The 24,969-nt window shown below is 52.2% G+C and overlaps 3 protein-coding genes across 9 annotated transcripts in view; 1 reads left to right on the forward strand and 2 right to left on the reverse strand.

Annotated features, from left to right (window-relative positions):
* Nucleotides 1–26: 26 nt before the first annotated feature.
* NECAP2 (NECAP endocytosis associated 2) lies at nucleotides 27–5,699 on the reverse strand. Its single transcript, XM_065038151.1, has 8 exons — nucleotides 5,514–5,699; nucleotides 4,342–4,442; nucleotides 4,129–4,233; nucleotides 3,611–3,692; nucleotides 2,770–2,878; nucleotides 1,436–1,604; nucleotides 1,216–1,291; nucleotides 27–944 (listed from the first exon to the last, which is right to left on the reverse strand). The coding sequence occupies exons 1-8, from the start codon at nucleotides 5,618–5,620 to the stop codon at nucleotides 896–898; spliced, it is 798 nt and encodes a 265-aa protein (XP_064894223.1). The 5' UTR covers nucleotides 5,621–5,699; the 3' UTR covers nucleotides 27–895.
* A 579-nt stretch (nucleotides 5,700–6,278) lies between these two features.
* SZRD1 (SUZ RNA binding domain containing 1) lies at nucleotides 6,279–23,020 on the reverse strand. 6 transcript variants are annotated; one of them, XM_021295255.2, is made up of 5 exons: nucleotides 22,777–23,020; nucleotides 21,011–21,182; nucleotides 10,718–10,767; nucleotides 9,556–9,810; nucleotides 6,279–8,308 (listed from the first exon to the last, which is right to left on the reverse strand). In XM_021295255.2, exons 1-5 carry the CDS (start codon nucleotides 22,842–22,844, stop codon nucleotides 8,206–8,208), a joined length of 648 nt encoding a protein of 215 aa, XP_021150930.2. In that variant the 5' UTR covers nucleotides 22,845–23,020; the 3' UTR covers nucleotides 6,279–8,205. The 6 variants fall into 6 exon arrangements, with proteins under 6 accessions (XP_021150930.2, XP_064894234.1, XP_064894238.1 ...); XM_065038162.1 differs by lacking the exon at nucleotides 22,777–23,020 and having other exon boundaries at nucleotides 9,556–9,807; XM_065038166.1 differs by lacking the exons at nucleotides 21,011–21,182; nucleotides 22,777–23,020 and adding an exon at nucleotides 19,729–19,850 and having other exon boundaries at nucleotides 9,556–9,807.
* A 234-nt stretch (nucleotides 23,021–23,254) lies between these two features.
* The window catches only part of FBXO42 (F-box protein 42), a 46,761-nt gene continuing 45,046 nt past the window's right edge, over nucleotides 23,255–24,969 (forward strand). Inside the window, exon 1 of one of the 2 annotated variants that reach the window (XM_065038143.1) lies at nucleotides 23,255–23,410. The gene's annotated coding sequence lies outside the window, so the exon portion shown is untranslated. Of the gene's footprint in view, nucleotides 23,411–24,183; nucleotides 24,207–24,969 lie in introns of those variants that run through there. The other variant, XM_065038142.1, reaches the window with a different exon arrangement.

A 24,969-nucleotide genomic window follows, 5' to 3' on the forward strand; every position in this document is an offset into this window, starting at 1 on the left:
CTGTGCTGGGGGTAAAATAAACCACATTTGGCACCAAAACCCATTTTATTGCTCGTTTGGAAGTGTTGCAGCTCTCACCTGAAACACAAATACTCCTCATCCCGTTGGGAAATGGAAATAATAAAAAGCAGAGATGCTGAAAAATAAAAAAATAAGCAGGATTCTGTGCATTGAAAGGCATTAATATAAATAGGTTAAGAAAATATTTCTATTTAAAGAGGAATCTCAAGCGCAGCTCTGTCAGACACCGACTCCGTTCTGTCCTTCGTGGCTTCAATCGCTTCATTAAACGTCCGTGGAAAGAAGTAGAAAAATTCTGGCTTCAAAATAGAGGTGAAAAAACTCTTCCCGGAGTAAAAAACATGAGGAATTTCAGCATCGAAAGGCAGCGGTTCAGCTCCTCACCTCCCATGATTTATGTTTAAACACCCCGAATAAAATCGGGGTGACGCTGAGCGTGGTGTTGGTTGGATTGTGCAGGTGAGATGTTCTCCAGGAGGACGCTCCCACCGACAAGAGGATTTATCCAGCCCGAATATGTGAGAAGCAAGAAGAAAACACTCCGAGGAGGCTCTAATCGTATACAATTTTACCAAAATTACCTTAAATTGGGGCAGTGCTGCGAACGAGAGGCCTCCCGCTCGTTACTAACAGGAGGTGATGAAGCTGACGGGGGTTTTATTGCAGAAAGGTGAAGCCTTGGAGGTTTTGCTGCGCTCCAGGTGGACAATAAAACGCCCCCGCCGCAGAGGGTGCTGGTGTGGAGTGTTTTAAGGCACGTTTTGGTTGTTCTCCAGCATTTATTTCAACATTTCGATGCGTGGGGGGGGATTTAAGGGTGTCCCCGAGCCCCCGCTTTGGTCCTGAGGGAATTGCGCTGATCCCAGTAGCCGGGTTAGAACTGGACCCAGCCCGTGTTTGCCTGAGTCTGGTTAGAATTCGACCTGGGGAGGGGAAAAACAAGGCAAAAAAGAGGTTTTAGAGACTAGAATGGGCTGTGGGATTTGAGGAAGGAGCTGGGCAGCAAAAATGGGGGTGCTAGGGTCACCCTGCTGACCTGCAAACGTGGGGAATTTGTGTCAGAGCCACTTTTAAATCCCCAAAGGGCGTTTGGATGGAGCGATAATCCCACCCCAGTGGGAGTTTTAAGGAAAACCAGCAGGATTTGGTGCAGATGGGGGGTTCTAACCACACACAAACCCCACGTGGTCTCACCCCGAAGCTTTGGCGAAGTCTCCCCAGACGTCGGCGGCGGGAGCTGCAGCGGGTTGTGGCCAGGCCAGGAGGGCGTCTGTCGGCAGCCAGAAAAAACCAAACCCGAACACCAGGAGTTATTTCCTACTCTTATTCCCAGATTCCCCGCTCTGTTTTCGCAATTTTCATGGATAAAACCAAGTCTAAAAAGCCTTAGGGCCGTCACTGTGTGACCACAGACCTGTGATGGGGGTGCCCGGGAGTGGGGCAGAAAGTGAAGACGGATGCTCTCCGGACGGACAAACCGACGCAGATTTTCCCCCCGGGGGTGGTGGGAGCAAGTTCAGGCCCCCGAAACCCGTGGGACGTGGTCTGGTGTTCCCCGTCGCTCCTTCTTTTTTCTTCATATTCTGCAAGGAGAGAGGGAAACGTGGGTGGTATGAGGTTTAAATCCAGAACTGGAGACCTGGACAGGCTGGAGAGTTGGGCAGGGAAAACTGTAATGAAATATAACAAGGGCAAGTGTAGAGTCTTGAATCTGGGCAGGAACAACCCCAGGTTCCAGTCTAAGTTGGGAAATGACCTATTAGAGAGCAGTGTAGGGGAAAGGGACCTGGGGGTCCTGGGGACAGCAGGGTGACCATGAGCCAGCACTGGGCCCTTGTGGCCAGGAAGCCAATGGTACCTGGGGTGGGTTAGAAGGGGGTGGTCAGTAGGTCAGAGAGGTTCTCCTGCCCCTCTGCTCTGCCCTGGGGAGACCACACCTGGAATATTGTGTCCAGTTGTGGCCCCTCAGTTCCAGCAGGACAGGGAACTGCTGGAGAGAGTCCAGCGCAGCCACCAAGATGCTGGAGGGAGTGGAGCATCTCCCGTGTGAGGAAAGGCTGAGGGAGCTGGGGCTCTGGAGCTGGACAAGAGGACACTGAGGGGGGACTCATTCCTGGGGATCAAGATGGAAAGGGGGAGTGTCAGGAGGATGGAGCCAGGCTCTTCTCAGTGACAACCAGTGACAGGACAAGGGACAATGAGTGCAAACCGGAACACAAGAGGTTCCACTTAAATCTGAGAAGAAACTTGTTCCTGGTGAGGGTGGCAGAGCCTGGCCCAGGCTGCCCAGGGGGTTGTGGAGTCTCCTTCTGTGCAGACATTCCAACCCGCCTGGACACCTTCCTGTGTAACCTCATCTGGGTGTTCCTGCTCCATGGGGGGATTGCACTGCATGAGCTTTCCAGGGCCCTTCCAATCCCTGACACTCTGGGATTCTGTGACTCCTCCCAGCCGCAGCTCACATGAAGCCAAATCACTTTATTTTGCGGAAAAAACACCCGCCGCGCTGTGATGTCTTGGTGCTGGTGCAGCAAAAATGGTCAAACTGAGGATGTTTTTTACCTGCAAATCCCCACCACAAACCCGGTTCTGTAACCAGGAACTGTAAAAAAACACTCTGCACATCATGAGCTCTGCACCGGGCTCCCCCCTGCACGGGGATTTCAGGGAAAAGCTGCCACTTCCTCTTGTGCCACGCATGCGAAATGCATGAAAAAGAACAGAAAAAAGCTGGGAAAAAACCCTCACCGCAATGTTGAGTTTGATGGTTTGTCCCTCCTTGAAGCCCAAATCCAGTTTGGGTCCCTGCTCGGGGTTCTCAGCCTGTCTGGCCAGCTCGCTCTGCTGCCTCACCCACCTGCGGGGATTAAATACATAAAAAAGGAGACATCAACCACTGGCCTGAGGCTCCACCGGACAAATCCTGCTCCAGATCAGCCCCTCAACCTGGCAGCAAATATTTAAAGGTGCTCAATATGAGCTGAGAGCTCACCAGACAGAGCAACGTGCTATGGGCAACGCTAGGGGATGATTCTTGGTCTCTGCTCCCCAGGAACAAGCGCCAGGAGCAGAGGAAACGGCCTCAAGTTGCACCAGGGGAGGTTGAGGTTGGATGTGGGAACAATTTCTTCCCCAAAGGGCTGTGGGGCATTGGAACAGGCTGCCCAGGGCAGTGCTGGAGTCACCATCCCTGGAGGACTGGACAGACGGACATGAGGTTCTCAGGACGTGGGGCAGTGCCAGGGGTGGGTTATGGTTGGACTCTTGATCTCGAGGGGCTTTTCCAACCAAAATGATTCTATGATTCCAACCAACAGCAGCATCCAGCCCCTCAGGAGCAGCCCCTTAGCGGTGGCATGCGAAGAAATGAAAAGGAATTAAGGAATTTGCTAAATTTTGGACTGGGAAGCCCGGTTTGCGATCCTGTTGGGAAACACCTAAGCAAAGCAGAGCTGCCTGTGCAAAGGCTGCGCAGAGAAATGGGCATTTCTGTCTCTTCACAGGGGACAGGAGCTCGCAGCTTCCTCTCCCCCAGCCACAGGAAAAAGAAAATTGAGCCAAGAGGACACAGGAAGAAGCAAAAACTCACTTAAAATGGTCCTGGAGAGCCACGTTGAAGTCAAAAGCGTCCCCTCGGTCAACAAAGCCGACTCCGATGAAAGCTCGGCGGCCTGGGGAAGGAGGAGGAAGGGCTGGAATTGCAAAGCAGTGGAGGAAGGGGACGCCCCATCCCGCACACCCTCTTGCCTGACGCCTCCTCTGGAGACTCAGATATGGGACTGAAGAAACCTTCAGCTTGCTGGGTGCAAGTACAGGCTTAGTAAAACCAGTTTTTAAATTATAAGCGAGTCAAAGCAGAAGTTGGTGTCACAGTGATGATCGTTCATACAGAGGTGTCCTCACACTAACACCAAGCAGCAAAATCAAGCTGCTTCTACTCCCAGTGAAGGACAGAGTGAGGCTGGTGCCTGGCAGTGAAATAGTTCACCTCTTTGCCTCCATATGCAGGGAATATTTAGCCCTTGAAAGCGAGAATCCTTCACAGATCAGAGCAGCAAGGGCACTGAAGACTTTCTGAGGTGATTCCCCCAGCATATCCTGACGTACCATTCCCATCCTCGATGCGGATGACGAAATATCGGCTGGAGTCGGTGACGCTCTCCACAGCGATGCCGGGGAACTGCTCCACCGGCGCCTGGGCAAAAAGCTCCCCTGAAAGAAAAAAAGAGAAACGAGAGCGGGTTAAGAGCAGAACACAGCGTCTCTGCATCGTCTTCCTCCCCACGAAGGGGCTGTCGCTTCCATCCTCCTCCTCCTTACCAGAGGTCTTGTCCTCCAGCTTGATGAAGGCGACCTTGCCCTTGGCTGTGATGCGCAGCCTCCCGCTCCACGCCGGCTGGTCCAGCTGCCACTCTGCAGCTCTGGAGAAAGAGGAAACGGCGACCGAGGTCTGAGCCGCCTCTCACGCTCCAGACAAGGCCACTGATCTATTTTAATGTCCCTGTAACATGTCACAGAGCTTGTTTGCTCAACTTCCCTCATTAACAGCACTACAAGAACCCGCTTGCACCTGCGCTTGCTATAGAAGAAGGTGGATTTGTCACGACGTCTCTCGTTTCACCCCAAACCAGTCAGGCCCCCTGCAAAACCAGGCGTGAGGTCCCAGAGGGGAGCGGGCAAGAATTGCACAAGAGGTTTCACTTCCCTTTCCACGGAATCTCCAACTCGAAAGCAGATTGTGAGAGGTGCTGAGCTGGGTCAGCTACAGCCTGGCTGTGCCACAGCAGCCTTTGGTCTGGACTGACAGGAGAGGAGCCCCAAAACACGGGGGGAATGGGGAAACCCTGCTGGAGGCCAGGATGGGGGGCAGAGATCACAGAACCATTTTGGTTGGAAAAGCCCCTCAACATCAGCAAGTCCAACCGTTCCCCACCCCTCTCCCTGCCCCATGTCCTGAGAACCTCATGTCCGTCTGTCCAGCCCTCCAGGGATGGTGACTCCAGCACTGCCCTGGGCAGCCTGTTCCAATGCCCCACAGCCCTTTGGGGAAGAAATTGTTCCCCACATCCAACCTCAACCTCCCCTGGCGCAACTTGAGGCCGTTTCCTCTGCTCCTGGCGCTTGTTCCTGGGGAGCAGAGCCCGACCCCCCTGGCTCCAAGCTCCTTTCAGGCAGTTCAGAGATCAGAAGGTCTCCCCTCAGCTCCTGTTCTCCAGCTGAACCCCCGGGTCCCTCAGCCGCTCCATCACACTTGTGCTCCAGCCCCTCACCAGCTCCGTTCCCTCCACTCCACTCGCTCCAGACCTCGCTGGCCCCGCACACCCTGTGGGGAGGGGACGCAAACATCCCAGGGTGCGGGGACCCCACGGGGAGCTGTCAAAGCCCCCATGTCAGACCCTGTTTGAGGGAGGGAACCGCCGCCATGCAGCCCCAAGCGGGGCAGAAACACCCCCCAAGCGGGACAGGCCCCGCGGGAGAGGCGCAGCCCTCACCTGTAGCCGCGATTGGAGGCCCGCGGCGGCAGCCGGTAAACGTGAACCGCCGGTTTCACGCACAGAACCGCCTCGTACTCCTCCTCCTCCGCCGCCATGGCCGCCATCGCGGCGGAACTCCGCCCGCCGCCGCTCTGGCCCCCGCCTCGATGGTACCGCCCGCCTCTATGGTCCCGCCCCCTTTCCCCGGGAGGGGCGGAAGGGAGGAGAGGTGTTTTGGCACTCGCTGCCCGCGGCGCCCCCTGGCGGGCGGGAGGGTCCGCTGCAGGACCATAGTCACTAAAATTCACTTTTATTTCCTTATTTGACATTTTTTAAGTATATTAAAAATGAGAATTAAAAGGGAGTCGGCGCCTGTGGGAGCTTCCAGCGCACCCTGACTCCTCACCTCAGTTGGATGCACCTCAACAGCCTCTGCCCACCTTTTGGGGGGTTATAGAGCACAATACAGGAGGAGGAAAGCAAGCATATTGCAAAAAAAAAAGTAATAATAAATAAAACAAAACAAAATAAAACCCACATCTCCCCTGAGCGCTGCCACTTCCCACCCTCCTCGGACTACATCTCCCTAGTGAGCCTAAAAATGGGGGAAAATACCCTCTTTTGGGGTAAATACTGGCACGATTAGAGCCAAACACTCCCAGATTTTACCTTCCTGAGGCATTTTTAAGGATAAACTCCCACTTGGATCTTAAGCTGCCACCGAAACATCCCTCTTGAGGCAGCCCCTGGGAGAGACGGGGCACAAAGGAAGAAAAAAAGCCGTTAAAAGTTTAAAGACATTTATTTAAAATACAATTTATAAAACGTTTTCTCTGCGGCGCATCGTTTTGGGGTGAAAACACGCGGTACCGTGTTTATCCTCCGCTTCTCCCGGGCCGAAGGGGCAGGAGCGGCGCCAGGCCCTGCCCGCGGGCGGGACGCGTCCTGCTCACCGGGACGGAGATTTCGGTGCCGAAAATGGAGATTTTGGTGCGGGAAATGAAGATTTCAGTGTCAGAAATCGATATTTCGGTGCCGGAGACGGCGGCAACTTTAACACTGTCCAGCTACACCAGGAAGCGGGTGGATTCGGGGGGGTTATTTTTGGCCAATAAAAGCTGTTTTCAGTGATAATTAAGGAAAGGCGCGGTGACGAGGGTTATTGCTGATGTCCCGCTCCCCGCCCGCTCCCCCCAATTTACCCCCTGGGGGATAAATAAGAGCCCCCTCCAAAAAAAGCGCCAGGGTTGGGGACACCCAGGGGTCATCCGCCCGCCCATCCCCACTCACAACCATCCTCAGTGCTTTAATCAGCTTTAATTAGCTAATTAACGCTCTAGCGGCTTCTTTTTATACACAGGTAGTTTTATTTTTACCGGTATTTGGGGTTTTTTAAGCCGTATTTGCACACACGTCTTATTCTGTACGGTCGCTTCCCTGCGTGTCGAAGACGTCGAGATTAACTCGTTTACCCTTGAACCTACTGACAACTGAGGGGCTGCAGCCGTACGGACGAACCAGAAACCGTTTTCTGGTGCCATCTCCTCCAAGGAGAGCGTTTAGTGTTCATCAAATCCCCTGATATCAAGCGATATTAAGGTAGGTCAGCTTCATCCGGGGGAAAACATCCATGTTTTCGAGGGTCACCAGCCTCTTCCTGGGAGCCAGAGGAGGAAAATCCCATCCCTGAAGCCTCACGGCGGGGGAAATCACCCCAAATTTATCCAACGCCGGGTTTTGCTCTCGATCTCTGCGGATTCAGGAGGCGAACGCAGCTCGTACGGTGACCGAGCGGATCGTTAAGCCGTCGTTAGCGTCGGGACTCTCCCCACGGAGCGGCGCCCTGTTCTCCTCCTAATTCTTCGCCGCCAGGTTCGCTCTCGGCCACAAACAGCGACCGCGGCGCGTTTTCACGGGATCCATCCACGTTCCCTTCTCCCCAAATCCAAACAAAACAAAACCAAACCTTAAAAAACAGTGGATTTGAAGCTTTTCCTCCAAGTCAGCAGAAAATACCAGCCAAGTTTTCACGGGTGCGAGAGGGAAACGAGGCGATGCAGGTCGCTTCCACGAGAAGGAAAAGTGAGAGTTTGCTGAACCCGAGCCAGAAAAATCGCAGAAATTTGTGGAAAAAACACTCTTTTTCCAACACTTAACTACCTCTTCTCAATTAAAACCAAAGAGTTAAAACCCTTCCCATGCACTCTGTTGATCTGATATACAGAAAACAAACCAGAAAACAAACAAATAAAATAAAAAGAGATCCTTTGAAACAGAACTTGCTCTAAAGCGATGCGGACAACACGCGCGTCTGGGGAGAATTCCCATTTCTTTTGCTTTTTTTCTCCTTAAATCCCACGTTCCGAGGACAACAAACATTATTGCTGGCGGTAGCTTCAACCCGAGCGGCGCACGCGCGACTCGCTGCGCCCCTCCGAGTCCGTTAAAACCGCCCCCACCCCAAAAAAACCCCCTCGTTGTCCCCTTTTCCAGCGCCGCGGGGACAAGCCCTTGGGGGGGTCACAGTGGGTGGTGAGGGGGGAGGTCACAGTGCCTGGGGTTGAAGGTCACAGTGGGCAGAGCAAAAAGGGGGTCACAGTGCAATTAAATCGAGTCGTTCCCTTTGCTCTGTGTCCGTTTGTCCGGCACGGCGGCGCGAGCCGTGGCGGGGGGGACCCTGCCTTGCACGGCGGCATCTCCGGCCAGCGGTTTATCGGCGTTGTTTGAAGCCCTGGGAGCCGTCGGGACCCAGCGGTTGCCTGATGACATTGTTGGGCTGTCGGGTGTCCTCGGGCTGGGAGAGCCTCGGCGGCCTGCGAGGAGAGAGGACAGGGACAAATCATCCTGTATCTGGCACCGGGGGAGGTCACAGACACGGGGCAATTGTCACACGTCGCTCCACTGGATGGGAAATGTGACGGAAATCAAACTAGAGCTTTATTTCTTTCTGAAGAGTCGTGAAAACTCATGCTGCGAATAAAGGGGTGAGTGCGGTGCCTTCAAATAACCCACAGCAGTTAAAAAATCATAAAATAATCATATATTTGGGGTTGAAGGGACCTTCAGAGCTCCTCCAGTGCCCCCTTGCCATGAGCAGGGACATCTTCACCAGCTCAGGTTGCTCAGAGCCCCGTCCAGCCTGGCCTGGGATGTCTCCAGGGATGGTTCATCCACCACCTCTCTGGCCAACCTGGGCCAACGTTTCGTCACCCTCAGTGTCACACATTTCCTCCTTACGTATAAGACTTCAGAGTGCTTAAGCTCGTGGCAGCTCCCTTAAGTCAAAAATTTCATAAAAGACGAGGATGTGGCCATGGCATGCCAACCCTAGTTGCCCACAATCTTCTCAATACCCCATCACACTCTTCCAATGGCCTAAAACAACCTTTACAGCCTCATCAGGCACTTGCGCTTCCTTTAACCCACATAAATTTAAGATTTATGCTGCCCTGCTCACTAACAAAGCTCTCCTTCCTCCTCGTTTTACTTTTCAAGGAGCTCATCCTCCTCCTTCTGACAAGGAAGAAGGACAAGGAGAGAGTCCAGCGCAGCCACCAAGATGCTGGAGGGAGTGGAGCATCTCCCGTGTGAGGAAAGGCTGAGGGAGCTGGGGCTCTGGAGCTGGACAAGAGGACACTGAGGGGGGACTCATTCCTGGGGATCAAGATGGAAAGGGTGAGTGTCAGGAGGATGGAGCCAGGCTCTTCTGGTGACAACCAGTGACAGGACAAGGGGCAATGGGTGCAAACTGGAACACAGGAGGTTCCACTTAAATATGAGAAGAAACTTGTTCCTGGTGAGGGTGGCAGAGCCTGGCCCAGGCTGCCCAGGGGGGTTGTGGAGTCTCCTTCTGTGCAGACATTCCAACCCGCCTGGACACCTTCCTGTGTAACCTCATCTGGGTGTTCCTGCTCCATGGGGGGATTGCACTGGATGAGCTTTCCAGGTCCCTTCCAGCCCCTGACATTCTGGGATTCTGTGAAGGTGTTGGCTAGGAGTGCACACATAGATGCTGCGGCACAAAAACGCCGCCCTTGCCTCAATAAACCGAGTTTCTTACCGGTCTAGGATGGGTTTCTCCTGCTCTTCTTCGGGGCTGGCACTACCCAGGATTCGTTTCCTGGCTTCCGCGTACTCGGCCTCTCTCTGCGCCAGGGATTTGACGGGGAAGGCGGGTCTGCTGGCCGAGTGGGGGTTGCTGAGCACGCCGTTGGTCGTCGGCCGCTTCAGGATGCGGATCTGTGGCGGGGGACCCGCAGTGAGGCTGTCGTCCTGGATCACGATGGGCACTTTAGGAGGAGATTTGGATTTTCTACTGTCAAAAAGAAAAATATAAATAAAAATTGGTGCTTGGTTTGCTACAGCGTGTTTTTCACTCTGCGTGTGAATTCCTCCCAGCCAGATGTCGTCCCCGTGATTAAGAGTCAGCCTGGAATAATTAAAGACCTCATTATAATTGTAACCCTGACCTAGAGCAGCGGACGGGTTTTGCTCAGCAAGGGACAGAAAACCAGTCCCTGCTGCATTCGACATCTTTAAACTCAACCGAAGGGGAGAGAAGCCAACACTGTTGTTTTAGGGCTTCTATTTCAAGATATCGGTATAAACACCTTGATTTCATTCCCTGCATGCACTTTTTGGATTCCGCTCACCGGGATACCCGGCTTTTCACCCCTCAGAGCCAGTCTCAGCCCCCGTCTCACCATCTGAATTAGTTTACGGTCCCTTCTCTGTGCAGGAATCCCAGAGAAATAACACCAGGACTCTTTAAGTGGTCTACTAAGAATAAAACAATTTAAACATTTTTAAAAAGACTCGTCAGAAGCAATTAGAAATATTTGTGCTGGGACACAATAACACACACACCCCTGCCCCTACCCAGAGGAAGCAGGAAAAGAAAATGTGACTGATGCAAGACACGGTGAGTCAATTTAGGGCCGTGAACTGGAATTACCCGACTCATCCATTTCTTGAGCGTCTTCTTCTTAAACTGCTCCTCCATAGCTACAAAATCGCTCTCAAGAAGCTTTTCACTGCCATGCTATGGAAGGAAAGGGCCATCTAGTGGCATGATTACAGAGATTCCCTATTTCTGAACTCAAACCCAGCATTTTCTGCTCAGTTTGAAGCTGTTTCCCCACTTTTCCCGCTCCCTGGGCCTTCGGATGTCCAACAGCACCTCAGGAAGAAAAGGTTTTTTCCCCCAAAAAGCACAGTGTTACCTTTCTTTCTGCGTGATCTTCAGCTTCTTTTCCAACCGTCTGTCTATCTCCTACAAAAGAAGGAGAGAAAAATCAAAATCAAAACCTGAAGGCTTGTCTTGGAGTTTGAGCCCGTCTGCGCACACATCGGGTCCCACTGTTGCGCACAGCGATGCTACAAAGGGGCAGCGAGAGCGTGTGCGTCTCCATCAGGGGATGACTTGCAGATCGGGAACAAGAGAAGAGAATCCACCATGACATTATTATAATAAACCTACAGCGGGTTGTGGATTTGACGTATCACGATGAGAGGGCAGCTGCGAAGCGCTCATCTTTTATTTTTTGGTGGGCAAGAAAACTCGTTTAAGGGTAAAAAGCCACAGGAATACGCAGCAAGGGGCTCCCAGAGCCGGCGCCAAACATCTCGGGCAGAGAAGCAGCAGCAGTCGGTGCAATTCACATCGAGCTACACGCTTGATTTCAGCTCAGCCCCGGAGCCTGCGGGAGATTGGAAGACTAGCTGGCAGGTTTGCATTCCTGCTGCTTGGTGCAATAACCCTCCTTCGTAAAGAAATAATTTAAAAGAAGTCCCTGCCCTGCCCAAAATGTACCCGAGGACTCGGCGGAGCAGAGCAGAGCCTTATTGCGCTTCTCCTTCCTTTTGCAACACAGCTGCCGAGTCATCCATCAGCCCAAAGAGGGATTAATCATACCAGAACGCGTGGCTTTAAGCATGTCAACTTCTGCCCAGGGCTCGCAAAGGTGTTGAGGTTTTGCAGCTGGTGTGATTGCGCAGAAAATACCTTGCTAAATAGAGAAATTAAGCCAGTTTTCAGCCCCAGTCTCTCTTCAGGGAACCTTCCCCAACCTTGCTGGTGTCCTTAGATCCTCACCAACTGCTAATGCTGTTAAAAGAGGCTCCGAAACAGCAAATAAAAACTACCTGAGAATGCCCCAGTTTTGCCAGCCGTTAACTGGCAATACCAAAGGAAATTCCAAGCTTCTGGCAGGATGCAGCTGCTTCAATTTTCAGGCTGGTTTGCTGAACCGATGCGGCGAGCTTGCTGCCAGCAGAGCCTCCCCAGCCATCAAAAACCACAGCGGGCACAACCCAGGAGAGAAACTGGTTTGCACGGCAATTCCCTGATGCCCCAGTAAGCAGGGAACGAACACAAGTCGCTGCAAGATGCCAAACCACGGTGTTTGCCCTCAGTCACGGGGCTCCACGGGCCAACAGTTGACAGTTACGAGCAGTTTTGGGATGATAAATGGTGGGTGGGAGGTTGAATTTTCTACCAAACTTTTGTACTGGGAGGTGAGGGGTGATTTGTAAGAATAAAATGAGACGGCGGCGTTGAGCTGCAGGTCGGGTCACAGCCTCGTGTTGAGGGCAAACGCACCTGCAGTTTCCTTTGAGAGGAAAAATGCGCATCAGCTGCCTCCGCAGAGACGGAGGAACCGCCGGCCGGCAGCGAGGAAACGGATATCCCAGTGAAGACGGAAACATCGAGCAGCTGGCGGCAAACAATGAAAGTCGAATTAAGGGGAAAGGGTTATATCCTGCTATAGAAGAGTCTTTAAACCACTTTTTTCAAAGTCAAAGAGTTAACCATGCCTCCCCAGGGCCTCCTGGAAGGAGCCTTCCTTAAATATAACTTATTAACTACTTGGCTGCACGGGGCAGAGGGACGACAGGAAGACAGGGCGGGAACTACATTCAAAAGCATCTCAACTCATTTCTCTTCGCGTTTGGCGCTGAGAAGTGACGACGGAGGCGGCTCGAGTCACAACCACGGCGCTGAACCACTTAATGCTCCTTCCTGGCAGAGGAAAGAAACAAAAAGCCACATTTCTGCATTCCTGGTGGCTTCGTAGGCCAGTCCCGGGGCTAAAGTCATGGTTTGTACATCCAACGACAAGATCCTGTAATTGCAAAGCGTCAGTTCAACCTCAGTATCTGAAAAACACTCGTAATTAAGATGAGTGTCCCAGCGAGCGCTGCTGGGCAGCCCTTCACACCCTCACATACGCCGGGTTACCTCTGACGGCATCCGGCCAACGCCAGAACCTGCGGCTTCCCCTATCAGGATAAAAAAACAACACACCAAACAGCTCTTTAATTTGTTCCGCCACACAAAATTACTCTAAGGAATCCTTCTAACGCTGCCGTCCTAACACCCTGCCCCAAATGAGCCCTTGACGGTCCTAGTTTCACTCCTTCCTGCTCCTGTGCAAACCATTTCTTGCAAAATACTTCATATTTTTGCCTCTCATTCCTCTGTAATCGCCCTGGTTCACAGGCTACTGTGTGCAGGCTCAAGAGTCACTCTGTGCCTGGAGTTCAAATATCCTCCAAGTTATAATACCAGCGGTTTTAGAGCTGCTCTGTACTCTCCGAAACACATAGAAATCCTGGCAGAATAAGAGAAAACAATCATCTCCACCAAATACACACGTATCACTCTCACCCCATCCAAACAACTGTTGGTTTGACGCGATTCTCATAATTCTGGGCGCTGCTGAGGGGGTTCCAGCTGACTCCACTCAACTCTTGGGTAGAAAATGTTTGTCTTTGCGTTCAAAGTGGGTGACGGGTGTAAAAAAAGCAGCTTCCCGCCTCACACACACCTCTTGGTGTGTTAGAAGTCTTTGTGTTTTCCTTTAAACGCAAGGAATGACCCCATATTTTCAAAGCACTGCAAACTCTCAGTGTTTAATACTACGGTCTTTGGGATTTTTAGGTATGGAGGTGTTCGGACACAGATAATTAAAATGGGCAGCCTTTAATTACCCTGCAAAACCAACCCGAGACAGCAGCAGCCTGGCACAGCCCGCACTTCAGGATGGAGATCATGCCACATGCATTTACAAGCTCGAGACGCTGCAACACCTTGACAGGGCTTATTCTTAGTTATAAAAAATACCCCTGCCGCTGCTCTGCACAGATCTGTTCATTTTCTGATGTCATTCCCTTTCCGCTGCTGTGTCACATTGTCCTGGAGCTGTGTGGGTAAGGAGATAAAATTAGGATCTGACTTAGAGGCCAAGTGCCAGAAGCGCTACAACAACCCAAAGGCACGAGCTCGGCGCGATCGCCTTTGGCACCCGAGGACATTGCGCCGCACGTCCCCAGTCACCGGGCAGGTCACGCCGAACAAAAACCAGTTTTAAATCTCCTTAAGAGGCTCTCTGAGCTTTCCTTTCCCAAACAAACTTACTTATCTAACCAAAAACTAAGTCTGGTTTACACCCCTGCCCAAAACACCCTCCCCAAAGATTAGTGAAGAATCTCAAACAACTATTTTTAGTGCTATTATGTCTAGATGCTAAAAAAGACCCAAACAAACAGCCTGAAGAAGACACTGTGCTTTGACATTTAAGCTGCATTTGTAGATGAGGACGTAATGGAAACTGAACTCCAGCCCCAGCACAGTCATCCTTCCTACCCTCAACCCTGAGAAAAATAGCAATGCATTAAAATACATATATATATATATATATATAAAAAAATAAAAATCAATAAAATAACTCTTGGAAAGCAGTTAGACACAGACACTAGGACACAAACTTGATCTGTCAGCCTAGATAAGTGATATAAGTGATAATTTTGGTCAGCTGGAGATAGATGCTCCCCCAACACCCCAAAAACATGCCCTTTGGGAAGGGTTGTCCCTATGGAGTCGGGTTTACGCACGTTCCCAAGCAAACCTGGTTCTCCAGAGGGCTGCAAAGACCGAGCTATCGTCTAAAATACTTTGTTGGAATAACCGTAATGTGTCGGACACACATAAAAAATTATCCTGCACATCGCTGCCAGCAAAGACTCTCTAAACAGACTAAATAACAGCAGCTCCAAGCTCTGCTGGTAGGGGAAAGGAATAACGTGATAACTACTGCCTATTATTTATTTCAAGTCTAGTGAGCAACCACAACTGGGCTTCCTACAAATCCCTTATGCTCACAGGATATTTCCTCCTCTACCTCCAAAAGGAAAGACCTGCCGGAGCACAGGATAGTCACTAATACAGCTGCGCTCTCCTATACTCCATAAAATTCCAAATATGCAGCTCTAGAAAACCATTAACCAACATTCTTTGATGTATTTACCAGCGATTACTCCCAAATGCAACCTTCTACCCTTGCTCGCTCCAATAATATGTGAGATCAAGCCCAGAAAGAGGGAATTTAGCCTTGACTTGCATCCTCCCACACCTGCGCTAAAAACAAAGACTCATCTGCTTATTAAAAGCGCCAACAGATACTCTGGTGTTTTCTAAAGGACAGGACATAAACTTCAAGGCCTGGTTAACGTTCTCTTCTTCAGAAAAATTATACATTTTAACATCTGAGGTTACCAAAGCTGTTAATGGGCACCCAACAACGTCCAGCTGCAGATAACTCACTGAAAACAACATAAAATAAGTGCAGAAATAGATAATTCTAAGCTCTCTCTAAGCTGACTGCTCATTAGCTACCTATTGCTTTCCTCTGGAAGATAAATTAATCTTCTATTAATTACTGGAACATTCCAATTCCTCAGGCTATTGGGAATCAGACTGCTCCATTAATTAATTCTCCACGTTAACTCCGCTTACGTTAAATCCTGGCAGCGGACCGTACCCGAGAAAGCCGCGGATGCTTTTAAGCTGCGCTGGCGTTTACATCTCCCAAACGTAGATAAAGCTTCTCGGCAGCCAGGAGATTGAGAAACGAGACACGAAGAGTATTTTTGGGAACACGCCTGGCAGGCGCCACACGGTATTCTCAGCATGGACATTTTATGGAGGGGGAAAAGCGTTCGGGAAGCCGCAGATCCTTCTCCCACCCCACCTTTTGCATCTCCTGCGGCGGGCAGGTCGTACAGACGCTCTAGAAGAAAAATAAAGGGTAAAACCGAGAAACAAATCTCTAATTTCTATGTTATTTTGTGAAGGCTTCAGTACATCCCGTAATCCAGAGGGTCGCCCTTGTCTTCCGCACCCGCAGGGTCAATCAGCACATCCAGCAAGGTCTGCGAGAGCAGGTACAGAACAGAGATGGAAAACTGGCCGCAATATCCCCAAACTGATGCTCACTTCACGTTATCAAGGTACCTGTTCATTCTCATCCTACAAACATCATTTTTCTCAGCAAACAAACTGCCTCTGCCTAAGCAATGCTGAGCGGCAGCAAGAAAAACTTCAATTTCCCAGTTTCAAGATTGTTTTTGACCAATTACAAACACCGAAAGTAAATATTTGGTAAATGTTTTACAAAAAACACAAACCCCATCCTCACAGCCCTTCTTCCCGACATCAAAATCCAGCGCTTATCCTCATGGGTTTCCTCCAGGGTCCAAAACCCCGGGCACTCGTCCTCCGATCGCACAAGTCACCAGCAGACGGAGGTCACGGCGTCACACTCCGAAATATTTGGGTTTTGACTTCTCTGTACTTTGCTCATATTTAGCAACTCAGAGAATCACAAGACAAGACCTCCAGGGGCAGTGAACTGCCTTTGCCGGGGGGTGGAACCAAGTGGGCAGCCCCCTCTGCCACACACACATCGACGGATTTTGAGACGACAGAAACAAGTGTTTTTCAGCAAACCTCAGGGGAATGGTCCTCACCAAGCAGGTGACAATCCCCGTCCCCACGCACAAGGGACAAAGTTCAGTCACCCATGTCTGGCCGCTCACATCTTCTCGGTAACCAGATCGGGGGGTTTTTTCACGTTTCTGGTGGCAATCAGTGAAGCAAGGCGCAGTCTAACACCCAGACTTAGACTCTGGACCACTCCAGGCTCAGTTTTAAGCACCAGCAAGGAGGCTGCGGAACTACCTGCCCTGTAAACTGGAGTGGAAATAAAAGACACACGCGATGACTTTTTTTTAAACCACTGTGGGTTACTAGATTAATGTTTTTATCTACACAAATTCTGACCTGAAATAAGTTACTAACCGAGAAGAAAGCGTAAACTCGTAGCGATGGATTACCTGGGATCCTGGAGCCTTCCGCTCCAAATTTGGGGCACAGCTGCCAACCTGACGTTTAATTATTAGTTTAAGCAGGTAAATAGACTCGGTGTCACAAAGAGACCTCTCCCACTTCCTAAAGCCACACAAAATTAAAACGAGCCATGCATTAAATGTTTACTAACCCAGCCGGGGTGTTTAGATCCTTGTAACTTAAACAATTCACTCTGTTTTCCATCTGTAACTCACGGAACGAGCAAAACCCTCCGCATTTCACAGACATTTTGAAGATTTAAATAGATAACGCAGATCTAACTCGATTAACATCACAGGATGGGGTGAAGCTCCGGAGCTGAGGGTATCTGCTTGGCAGATGGTCACTCAGGGGGTGGCGCATACCCAAGGGGCCGCACTGGGTAATTCTGATGACACAGAAAACTAAAAAGACAAACAGAAGCCACGTTAAAGACCAAAAAAATACACTTGAGGATCTATTTTACAGCTGCTTGACTGACAGAACAAAAGCAGAACGTCTGTGTTGGGTTTTGGTGGGGTTTTCCCTCAACCTAATGAGATTTTTGGAAGGTAGATCTACAAGAGATAAAGGAGGTGACATTACAAGCAGGTCACAGCATCTCTGGTCAGCCCATAACTGCCCCTTGCCAAGAACCACCTGCTTTAAGATGTAGAGTAGAAGTTTGCAGCCTGACACCCAAAGCAAGGACCAATGCTGAAACTTCTATATCCTTTCTGTCCTAAGAAACACCCTCTGGGTGGAATATCAAAAAATAACATGCAGAGAAGCGGGCAACGTCTCTCAAAAACCCACCACGGATGTCCTGCTACATTTCTCATGTTTCCTCAGAGCTGCGCTGAAGGGTCTAAAAAAATAACAACTTGGCTTTTCACCTGTGTGAAGTGTTAGAAGAGAATCTGTTGATATCTCTTACATTTATGGTTAATACTTTATCGTATATTTCTCTTGAGTACTGACCAGGGCTGTCATGTCTCAAGCCTTCATATTGGGATCTGTCTTGTGCCACGTTATTCCCATCCCAAATAAATGTGAAAGAATACAGGAAAATCCTTAAGAGAAAAAACCTGTGCGGTGACGGGACCAGGCCGACTCACACGCTTTTCCTGCGCATCATTTTTCCTCTCGCACCTTCACCAAAAGACCTGTCTGCTGACTGCACAAGGGTTTCAGGCGCGGGCAAGAGCAGGTGTGCCCCAAAATCTCTCTTAACTTCTAAAAAGCAAGTCAGTCACGCCACCTGCTCTACAGCGGAGACTCTCGCTACCCTCTCTTCCTCTTTTCTCCACCTGCCCATGTCTGGGAGCTTTGATTTCTGCAGCGGCACCAGGAGCCTGCAGTCCCTGACTGCACCAGTCTCCATTTGGACCACAAAAAACACCAGGGAAGACAAGGCTGGGTTGAGGTTGGACTCTCCTCCGCTCCATCCCGCTTTGCTCTTCACTTCCTGCGGCCGCCAGCAGCAGCAAAGGGTCTCCTTCCTTTGAAAATGACCTTTCTAAACCGCAATGGATGCCAGAAGGCTCCTCCTGTCTCTTCTTTTACCTAAGAAGAACTCCTGCGGCAGACAGCTCGCTCTTCTCACTGCTCCAACTGCTTTTACAGACATTCAAACCCCCGACAACTGCAAAAGCAGCTGTGAGCGTGGTGACAGCTCCTCTCTGCTCAGCGGCACATGCGCCACCAAGTTCATGAAAACAAATTCTCAGCAGTTTGGACTGGAAAAGGACACAAAAAAGGACAAGTGACAGAGATTTTTTTTCCTCCTAAGGGCTTTAAAAGAACAACCAAAAGGCCTGAGCTCAAAGGACAAAGAGGAAAGACAACCGACGGCTGGGCTTTGCGCAGTCCTATAATTTTAAACCATTACTCAAGGCCGCAGCTATCATCAGCTCCCAGGACACAAGCCATGTCCCTTCATGGAAGGACTTAACAAGCGCCGGAATTAACTCTGCCGCCCAGTGCGAGGCTTTCGGCGTCTGCAGCCTCCCGGTGTTGGCAAGAGGAGAGGGCAAGCGCTGGGCTGGGGCTGCCAGCCGCCCGCCGGCATCTTGCACGGCGCCGGGTGAGGGCGTTGAGTTACAGGCTCTTATTTTGCTCCCCGCTCTCTGTTCAGCTGTAACCCAATCTCCCAGCCAGAATCAAATTCGGCGTCCTCACCAAGTCATTGTCGCAAAGCCCTCCTGCCCTCTGATCGTTAGCGAGCCCGCGGAATTTATTAAAACAAGGAGTTTGCCTGGCAGAGACGGCTTCCCTTCTCTTGTCACGCTGTTGTGAATAACCCACAGATCATCCACCCACACTCCTGCTAAAATAATGATGTTAGTTTGCAAGCACAACACGCAGAAGTGCTTCAGAGTCTCTCAGCATGAGACGTGATGAAAATGCCAGCTATTGAGCAAGCTATAAAAGGCAGGCGAGAACTTCAGCTACAACTGCACTAAGGCCCGCTGAGACTTTTCACGTTTTGTCCTAATGGAGAAACATGTTTGGCTCAAGCAAAGTGAAGAAAGGGCTTTTGATGTGAGCCCTCAACTCCCATGTTACACCCTGGGAGACGCAGCCCAGCCGCCTCTCCCCAGAGGCCTCGTAAGGGTTAAAGTGATGCTGGGGAGACACGTTTTGTGGGAGCCCATCAGCAGAAGGAGCAAAGAGCCCACCATCCCCCAGCACCTACCACACGCTCCCCGGAAGCAGGAGCTTTGTTCTGGGCTCGGCTGCGACCCGCACTGACCAGCCGCCGCCACCCTGGCCACAGCCCCACAGAGACGGGGGAAAACAGAAGGGGTTTGGACACCGAGGGAAGAAGAACAGGCAGGCAGCGGCTTCCTGAGGCAGCCCAGCACCGACAGATGAAGAGGAGACGACCAGGAGGCGCTGAGGCCGGGCTGGAGCCACCCCACGCCGAGCGATGCCGCGGTCCCTTTAAGAGGCCTAGCAGGCGCTCCGCGCCTGCCGCGCCCCACCGCAGCTCCCCCGCCGCCTCACGCTCCGCCGGCACCACCCTCCCCGTCTCCCCCCGCCGCTCCGAGCAGCCGCTCTCACCCCGCTATCGGCCGCCTCCTCCCAGCTCTCAGCGACCTCCTCATCTTCCATGTTAATTCCCCTCGGCCGCCGCCAGCCCGCACCCCGCGCCTGCGCCCCGCGGCGGAAAGGGCGGGAGAGCGCATGCGCTGTGGGGCGCGGCGGGCGGCCACGTGCGGCGGAGCGGGAGGGCCGCGGCGCCTCCCGCGCCCCCTGGCGGGCGGGAGGACCGCGCCCAAGAGCCACGCGTGTGTGTGTGTGTGAGTGACACTTCCACGGGGACAGGACGATTTCCGGAGCGTTTCAAAGCATTTCCCAACAGCACGAAAGGCGTCAGCGCCCTCTAAAACGCATCAGCTGTACATAAAGTTCCACTCTCAAACAGTTTGGTGGTTTGGGGGAATTTTTTCCTAAATTCAGGGGTTATTGACAAAAGCAGCTGCCCCATTTTTAGCAAATCTTGGCCATTCCTGCGGGCATCAAAGAGTCCATGTGTCCTTCCACTACCTCAATTTGTATCTTTTAAGCTAAACACTCAGCTACTCATAAAGCCCCTGTGGAGCAGGAGGCCCCAGTGCAGCTCCAGCCTCTAAAAACAGCTAAATTTCCCCCAAAATAAAACTTATTTATTGGTTTTATTTACTTGCAGCCAGGATATTCACGACGCCAATGTATTACTTTGTGCTTTGAGTGTTTCATAACGCACCTGGGGTGAAGGTTGCACTTAATTCTGCTCACTGCGGAATTAAACATCCTGAAAAATCAAATGTTCGGACTGGGAGTCAGAGAAAACGCCATTAAATCCTTAAAATTTCCCGCCTGCGAGCCGCAGCTTGCCGGCAGATGGCGATAAACTTCTTAAAAAACCACAAAAATCATAAATACTTCAGCTAAAAGAAGCTGCGGTACCTCTGCAGCCCCCCTGGGTCTCCCCTACTCTGCCAAGCCCCAAAAATCAGGGCAGGGAACCGCCCGGCACCCACGCAGACAAATTTTGGGGGGCTTTTTATCAAAAGCAGTGCTGCTCGTGGGCTTTTATGGGGTGGGGAGGGGGATTTATATCCTCAGATTTGAACCAACCCATCCTCAGGGATCTTTCCAGAAGGAAACGAGCAGCACGTGGCGTTGTTGGCCCAATCCACGGCATGTTCAGCGTCTTTTTTCCCAGACGTTTCCCTGTGTCCTGCTGGTTTTGCCCTAAAAAATCCCATTCCTGGCCACAGCGCTGCTGTTCAAGACTGAGTGTCCCACAAAGGCAGGCAGATGTTTGGGGAATGGGATCTTAACGGTCACACGCACACACCTGGGTGAACGCTGGGTTACTTGCACACTCATGGGTCAATCGCACGTCTGCTTTCAGGTGATTCCAGCCCGTCATGAGGCACCTGGGGCAGCTGATGCGGCCGGGCTGATGTCTGGGATGCTGAGGAGCAGCTCCAGGGGTAGGTGGTGGGATCTTTCTTCCCCAGCTCCTTCTGCACAGAAATAGTGAGTGTCACAGAGTCATTTTGGTTGGAAAAGCCCCTCAAGATCAAGAGTCCAACCATTCCCCACCCCTGTCCCTGCCCCATGTCCTGAGAACCTCGTGTCCGTCTGTCCAGCCCTCCAGGGATGGTGACTCCAGCACTGCCCTGGGCAGCCTGTTCCAATGCCCCACAGCCCTTTGGGGAAGAAATTGTTCCCACATCCAACCTCAACCTCCCCTGGCGCAACTTGAGGCCGTTTCCTCTGCTCCTGGCGCTTGTTCCTGGGGAGCAGAGCCCGACCCCCCTGGCTCCAAGCTCCTTTCAGGCAGTTCAGAGATCAGAAGGTCTCCCCTCAGCTCCTGTTCTCCAGCTGAACCCCCAGGTCCCTCAGCCGCTCCATCACACTTGTGCTCCAGCCCCTCACCAGCTCCGTTCCCTTCTCTCCACTCACTCCAGCACCTCAAGGCCTTTCTTGGCGTGGGGGGCCCAAAACTGACCCCAGGATTCAAGGTTTGGCCTTGTAAGGAACCATTGAAGGATGAATGTTGTTTTTACAACTGACCTTGTGCCTGACCCCAGTGCGGGGGGAAGGACTGGGAGACAATCAGACTATGAATCCTTAATGTAAATCAAAGTCTCTTTGAACTAATCATGGAATGCAAACTGATAACTGTATTTAAAAGTTTAAAAAGTTAAGCTAGGGGGAAGGGTAGCCAGAGAGTCAGGAATCGATATTTGAAATAAATCAGCAAGGGGAGGGGGTTGTTAGAATTTGATGAATAAGAGAGGCAAACTGAGGCAGGGTCGGATGGTCTGTAAACCCTGCAGTACCAACAAATGGGGAGCAAGGGAGGGAAATTGCGGCCAGGATTTGGAAGGGATATAAGCAGGGGCTTTTTGCCCTATTCCATGTGCCTGCCTTTAGGTAGAACACCTGGTCTTGCAAAATCGTTAATAAAATACGCTTAGCTGAGGAATTCTGCCTGGGCCTATTCTATTGGCACAGTAAATGGTTTCCTACAGGCTTCCGCAGTGCCCAGGTTAGGGATTCCTCCACCTCTGCAGCCATCCCAGAGTGTCAGGGGTTGAAGGGCCCTGGAAAGCTCATCCAGTGCAATCCCCCCATGGAGCAGGAACACCCAGATGAGGTTACACAGGAAGGTGTCCAGGCGGGTTGGAATGTCTGCACAGAAGGAGACTCCACAACCCCCTGGGCAGCCTGGGCCAGGCTCTGCCACCCTCACCCCCAACAAGTTTCTTCTCAAATTCAAGTGGAACCTCCTGTGTTCCAGTTTGCACCCATTGCCCCTTGTCCTGTCACTGGTTGTCACCAGAAGAGCCTGGCTCCATCCTCCTGACACTCCCCCTTTCCATATTGATCCCCAGGAATGAGTCCCCCCTCAGTGTCCTCTTGTCCAGCTCCAGAGCCCCAGCTCCCTCAGCCTTTCCTCACACGGGAGATGCTCCACTCCCTTCAGCATCTTGGTGGCTGCGCTGGACTCTCTCCAGCAGTTAAGCCATACTTTCAAAATAATCATCAATACATCACCACACGACTCAGCAGCACAGGTGTGTGTCAGAACACAGACCCAGGTGTACATACCCACAGCACTGAGGGCTCCATCCCATCCTCACCTCTGTGGTGATACAGGCACCTGCTGTCAGGGACATGGCAGGGCTCTGGGAGGGAATTAGGGGGAATCTCTTTCTGTGGGAAGGGAGGGTCCCCAGGTGTGCCTCTCCGGGGAGTGGCTGAGGAGGAGAGTCCGGGAAGGGGCGAGGAGCAAGGCGGTGGCCAAGGCCCGTGAGGCGGCCGGAAGCAGCGGGAGCCGCCCTGCCACCTTCTCCTCACAGAGACCTCCCCAACATGGCGGCCTCGTTCGCTCGCTCGCCTCTCCCAACATGGCGGCGGAGCGGCAAGCGTGCCCCCGACGGGACTCTCCAAAGATGGCGGTCTCCCCCCGTCAGAGGACACTCTCAGTGCCATAGAGAGCGGCGGAGAATTGACCTTCCCATCATGGCGCGCGTCGCCACGTGACCCCCATCTCCCCGCCCTTCTCCGTGATCATGTGACGCGGGGGCCGGCCGGCGCTTGCGCAGTGTGGTCTCCGGAGCGGCGGCGGCGGGGAGGGAAGATGGCGGCGCCGGTTGGGGCCGTCACCCGGGCGACGCGGCGGCCCCGGTACCCGCAGCCCTGAGGGCTCGGCCCAGCCGCGGCGGCCGCGCTCCGGCGCCAGGTGAGCGGCCTCGTGGTGCCGGGGGCGGGGACGGGTGCGAGCAGCGGGTGGGCAGCGGCCCTTCCCGGGGGAGCGGGGCGGCGGCGGCGGGCCCGGCCCCTCAGGCCCCTCAGGGCGGGACAGGCCTCGCCTGGAGGGGACCCCCCGTTTGGGTGCCCGAGGGTGGGGCTGAGTCGCTCTTTTCTCTCCGTATCTCTTTTTTGGGGGTCTTTTTTGAGGGCAGAGCCCTCGGGTTGTTGTATCCCCCCGAGGGCTGCTCGTCCCTGTGAGGGGGAGAGGCCCCGGGGGGGACAAGGTGAAGGCAGCCCCAGAATCTTCCTCAGTGCCGGGGGTGGACAAACCAGGTCCCCCCCCAAATAAAGCTAAGGTTTCCCCCCCAAAAAACGCCAAGCTTCCCCCCCAAAAACGCCAGGGTTCCCCCCCAAAAAACCCAAGTTTCCCCCAAAATATCCCAGGTTCCCCCGCCCCCCAAACCTCAGATTCTCTCCCCAAAAGCTCCCAGGTTGCTACCCCGCAAAAAAACAGGTTCTCCCTTCTCAAAACCCCCAGGTTCCCCCCAAAAAAAACCCAGGTTTCCCCCCAAGAAACCCTCATTTTCCCCCCCAAAACAATCCACGTTGGGGCCGGGTGCTGCTGGCTGGGAGGGGGCTGTGGGTGCCCCAAAGGCTCGTGTCTCATACATATAAAAACAAAGGTGAGGCTCCGTCTCCGGTTGTTCACCAGATAACTCAGTGTGAATCCACATCTCGACTGGCATCCGCGGCCGCTCCTCGTGTGCTGCTCGCCGTATACGTGCGTACGTATATTTGTTTTGGTTCCGAACGCGTTGTATTAAATCAGGAGTGGTGGCAAGCATGGTATTTATTAGCCAAACAGGGTTTGGGGTGTTACCCCCCATTGTTTTTGCTGGTAGTCTCACGTCGGTGGATTGATAATGGCTTTATTTGTGATTATTTTTTGTCACGACGGGGCTGGGCTGAGCAGACACTGCAGGGGCTCCGGCTCGGGAGGATTATCTCACGCTGCCTGCGAGATGCTGCCCAAACCTCTGCCTTTGAGCAGTGAAGTGTGTTGTTTCCAGCCCATTTTGGGTTTTCAAATCGGGTAGGGTGTTTCTTAGGAGCTGTGAGTGCAGGAATAAAGCCTTGTCATGTCGCTTTTCATAACCTAAACTCTGATGGATGCTTGGAGGAAGAACAAAAGAGAAGTCGTGCAAAGCGAAACGCTTGTCTGCGGTATGGTGGGTCGGTTTGTTACGTGGGGATGAGCCGGTTGCTCACCGGGGGTGTCGTTTGCTTTAAAAATCACGTAAATCACTGATGGCTCGTGCTGCAGGTCACAAGCTGCAGATCTTCCCCTTTACTGAAGGGGACGTGAATTAAAATAAATGACGTTTGAGGTGCTGCTGACCTAAATTTGTAACCTGGGTGTAACGATGTATTTACCCTCCCCACCCTTTGATAGTGAAGGAGCCCAACGCCTGAATCAGTGGCAAATGGCCTCATGAAGCCTCAAATTGGCGACAATGCTGCAATGTCCTAACGAACCGCTTTGTATCA

This window comes from Columba livia, chromosome 21 (genome assembly GCF_036013475.1).
Source record: "Columba livia isolate bColLiv1 breed racing homer chromosome 21, bColLiv1.pat.W.v2, whole genome shotgun sequence".
Lineage (NCBI taxonomy): Eukaryota > Metazoa > Chordata > Aves > Columbiformes > Columbidae > Columba > Columba livia.

Coding starts and splice junctions, on each gene's coding strand:
- NECAP2 (XM_065038151.1), bottom strand. CDS start 5,620: ATGGCGGCCATGGCGGCGGAGGAGGAGGAGTACGAGGCGGTTCTGTGC. Junction 4,443..5,513: donor GCCTCCAATCGCGGCTACAG/GTGAGGGCTGCG, acceptor CTCTTTCTCCAG/AGCTGCAGAGTGGCAGCTGG. Junction 945..1,215: donor GACTTCGCCAAAGCTTCGGG/GTGAGACCACGT, acceptor TCCCCTCCCCAG/GTCGAATTCTAACCAGACTC.
- SZRD1 (XM_021295255.2), bottom strand. CDS start 22,844: ATGTCCCTGACAGCAGGTGCCTGTATCACCACAGAGGTGAGGATGGGA. Junction 21,183..22,776: donor TGGAGCCCTCAGTGCTGTGG/GTATGTACACCT, acceptor ATTTCTGTGCAG/AAGGAGCTGGGGAAGAAAGA. Junction 8,309..9,555: donor GAGAAACCCATCCTAGACCG/GTAAGAAACTCG, acceptor CTCTCCTCGCAG/GCCGCCGAGGCTCTCCCAGC.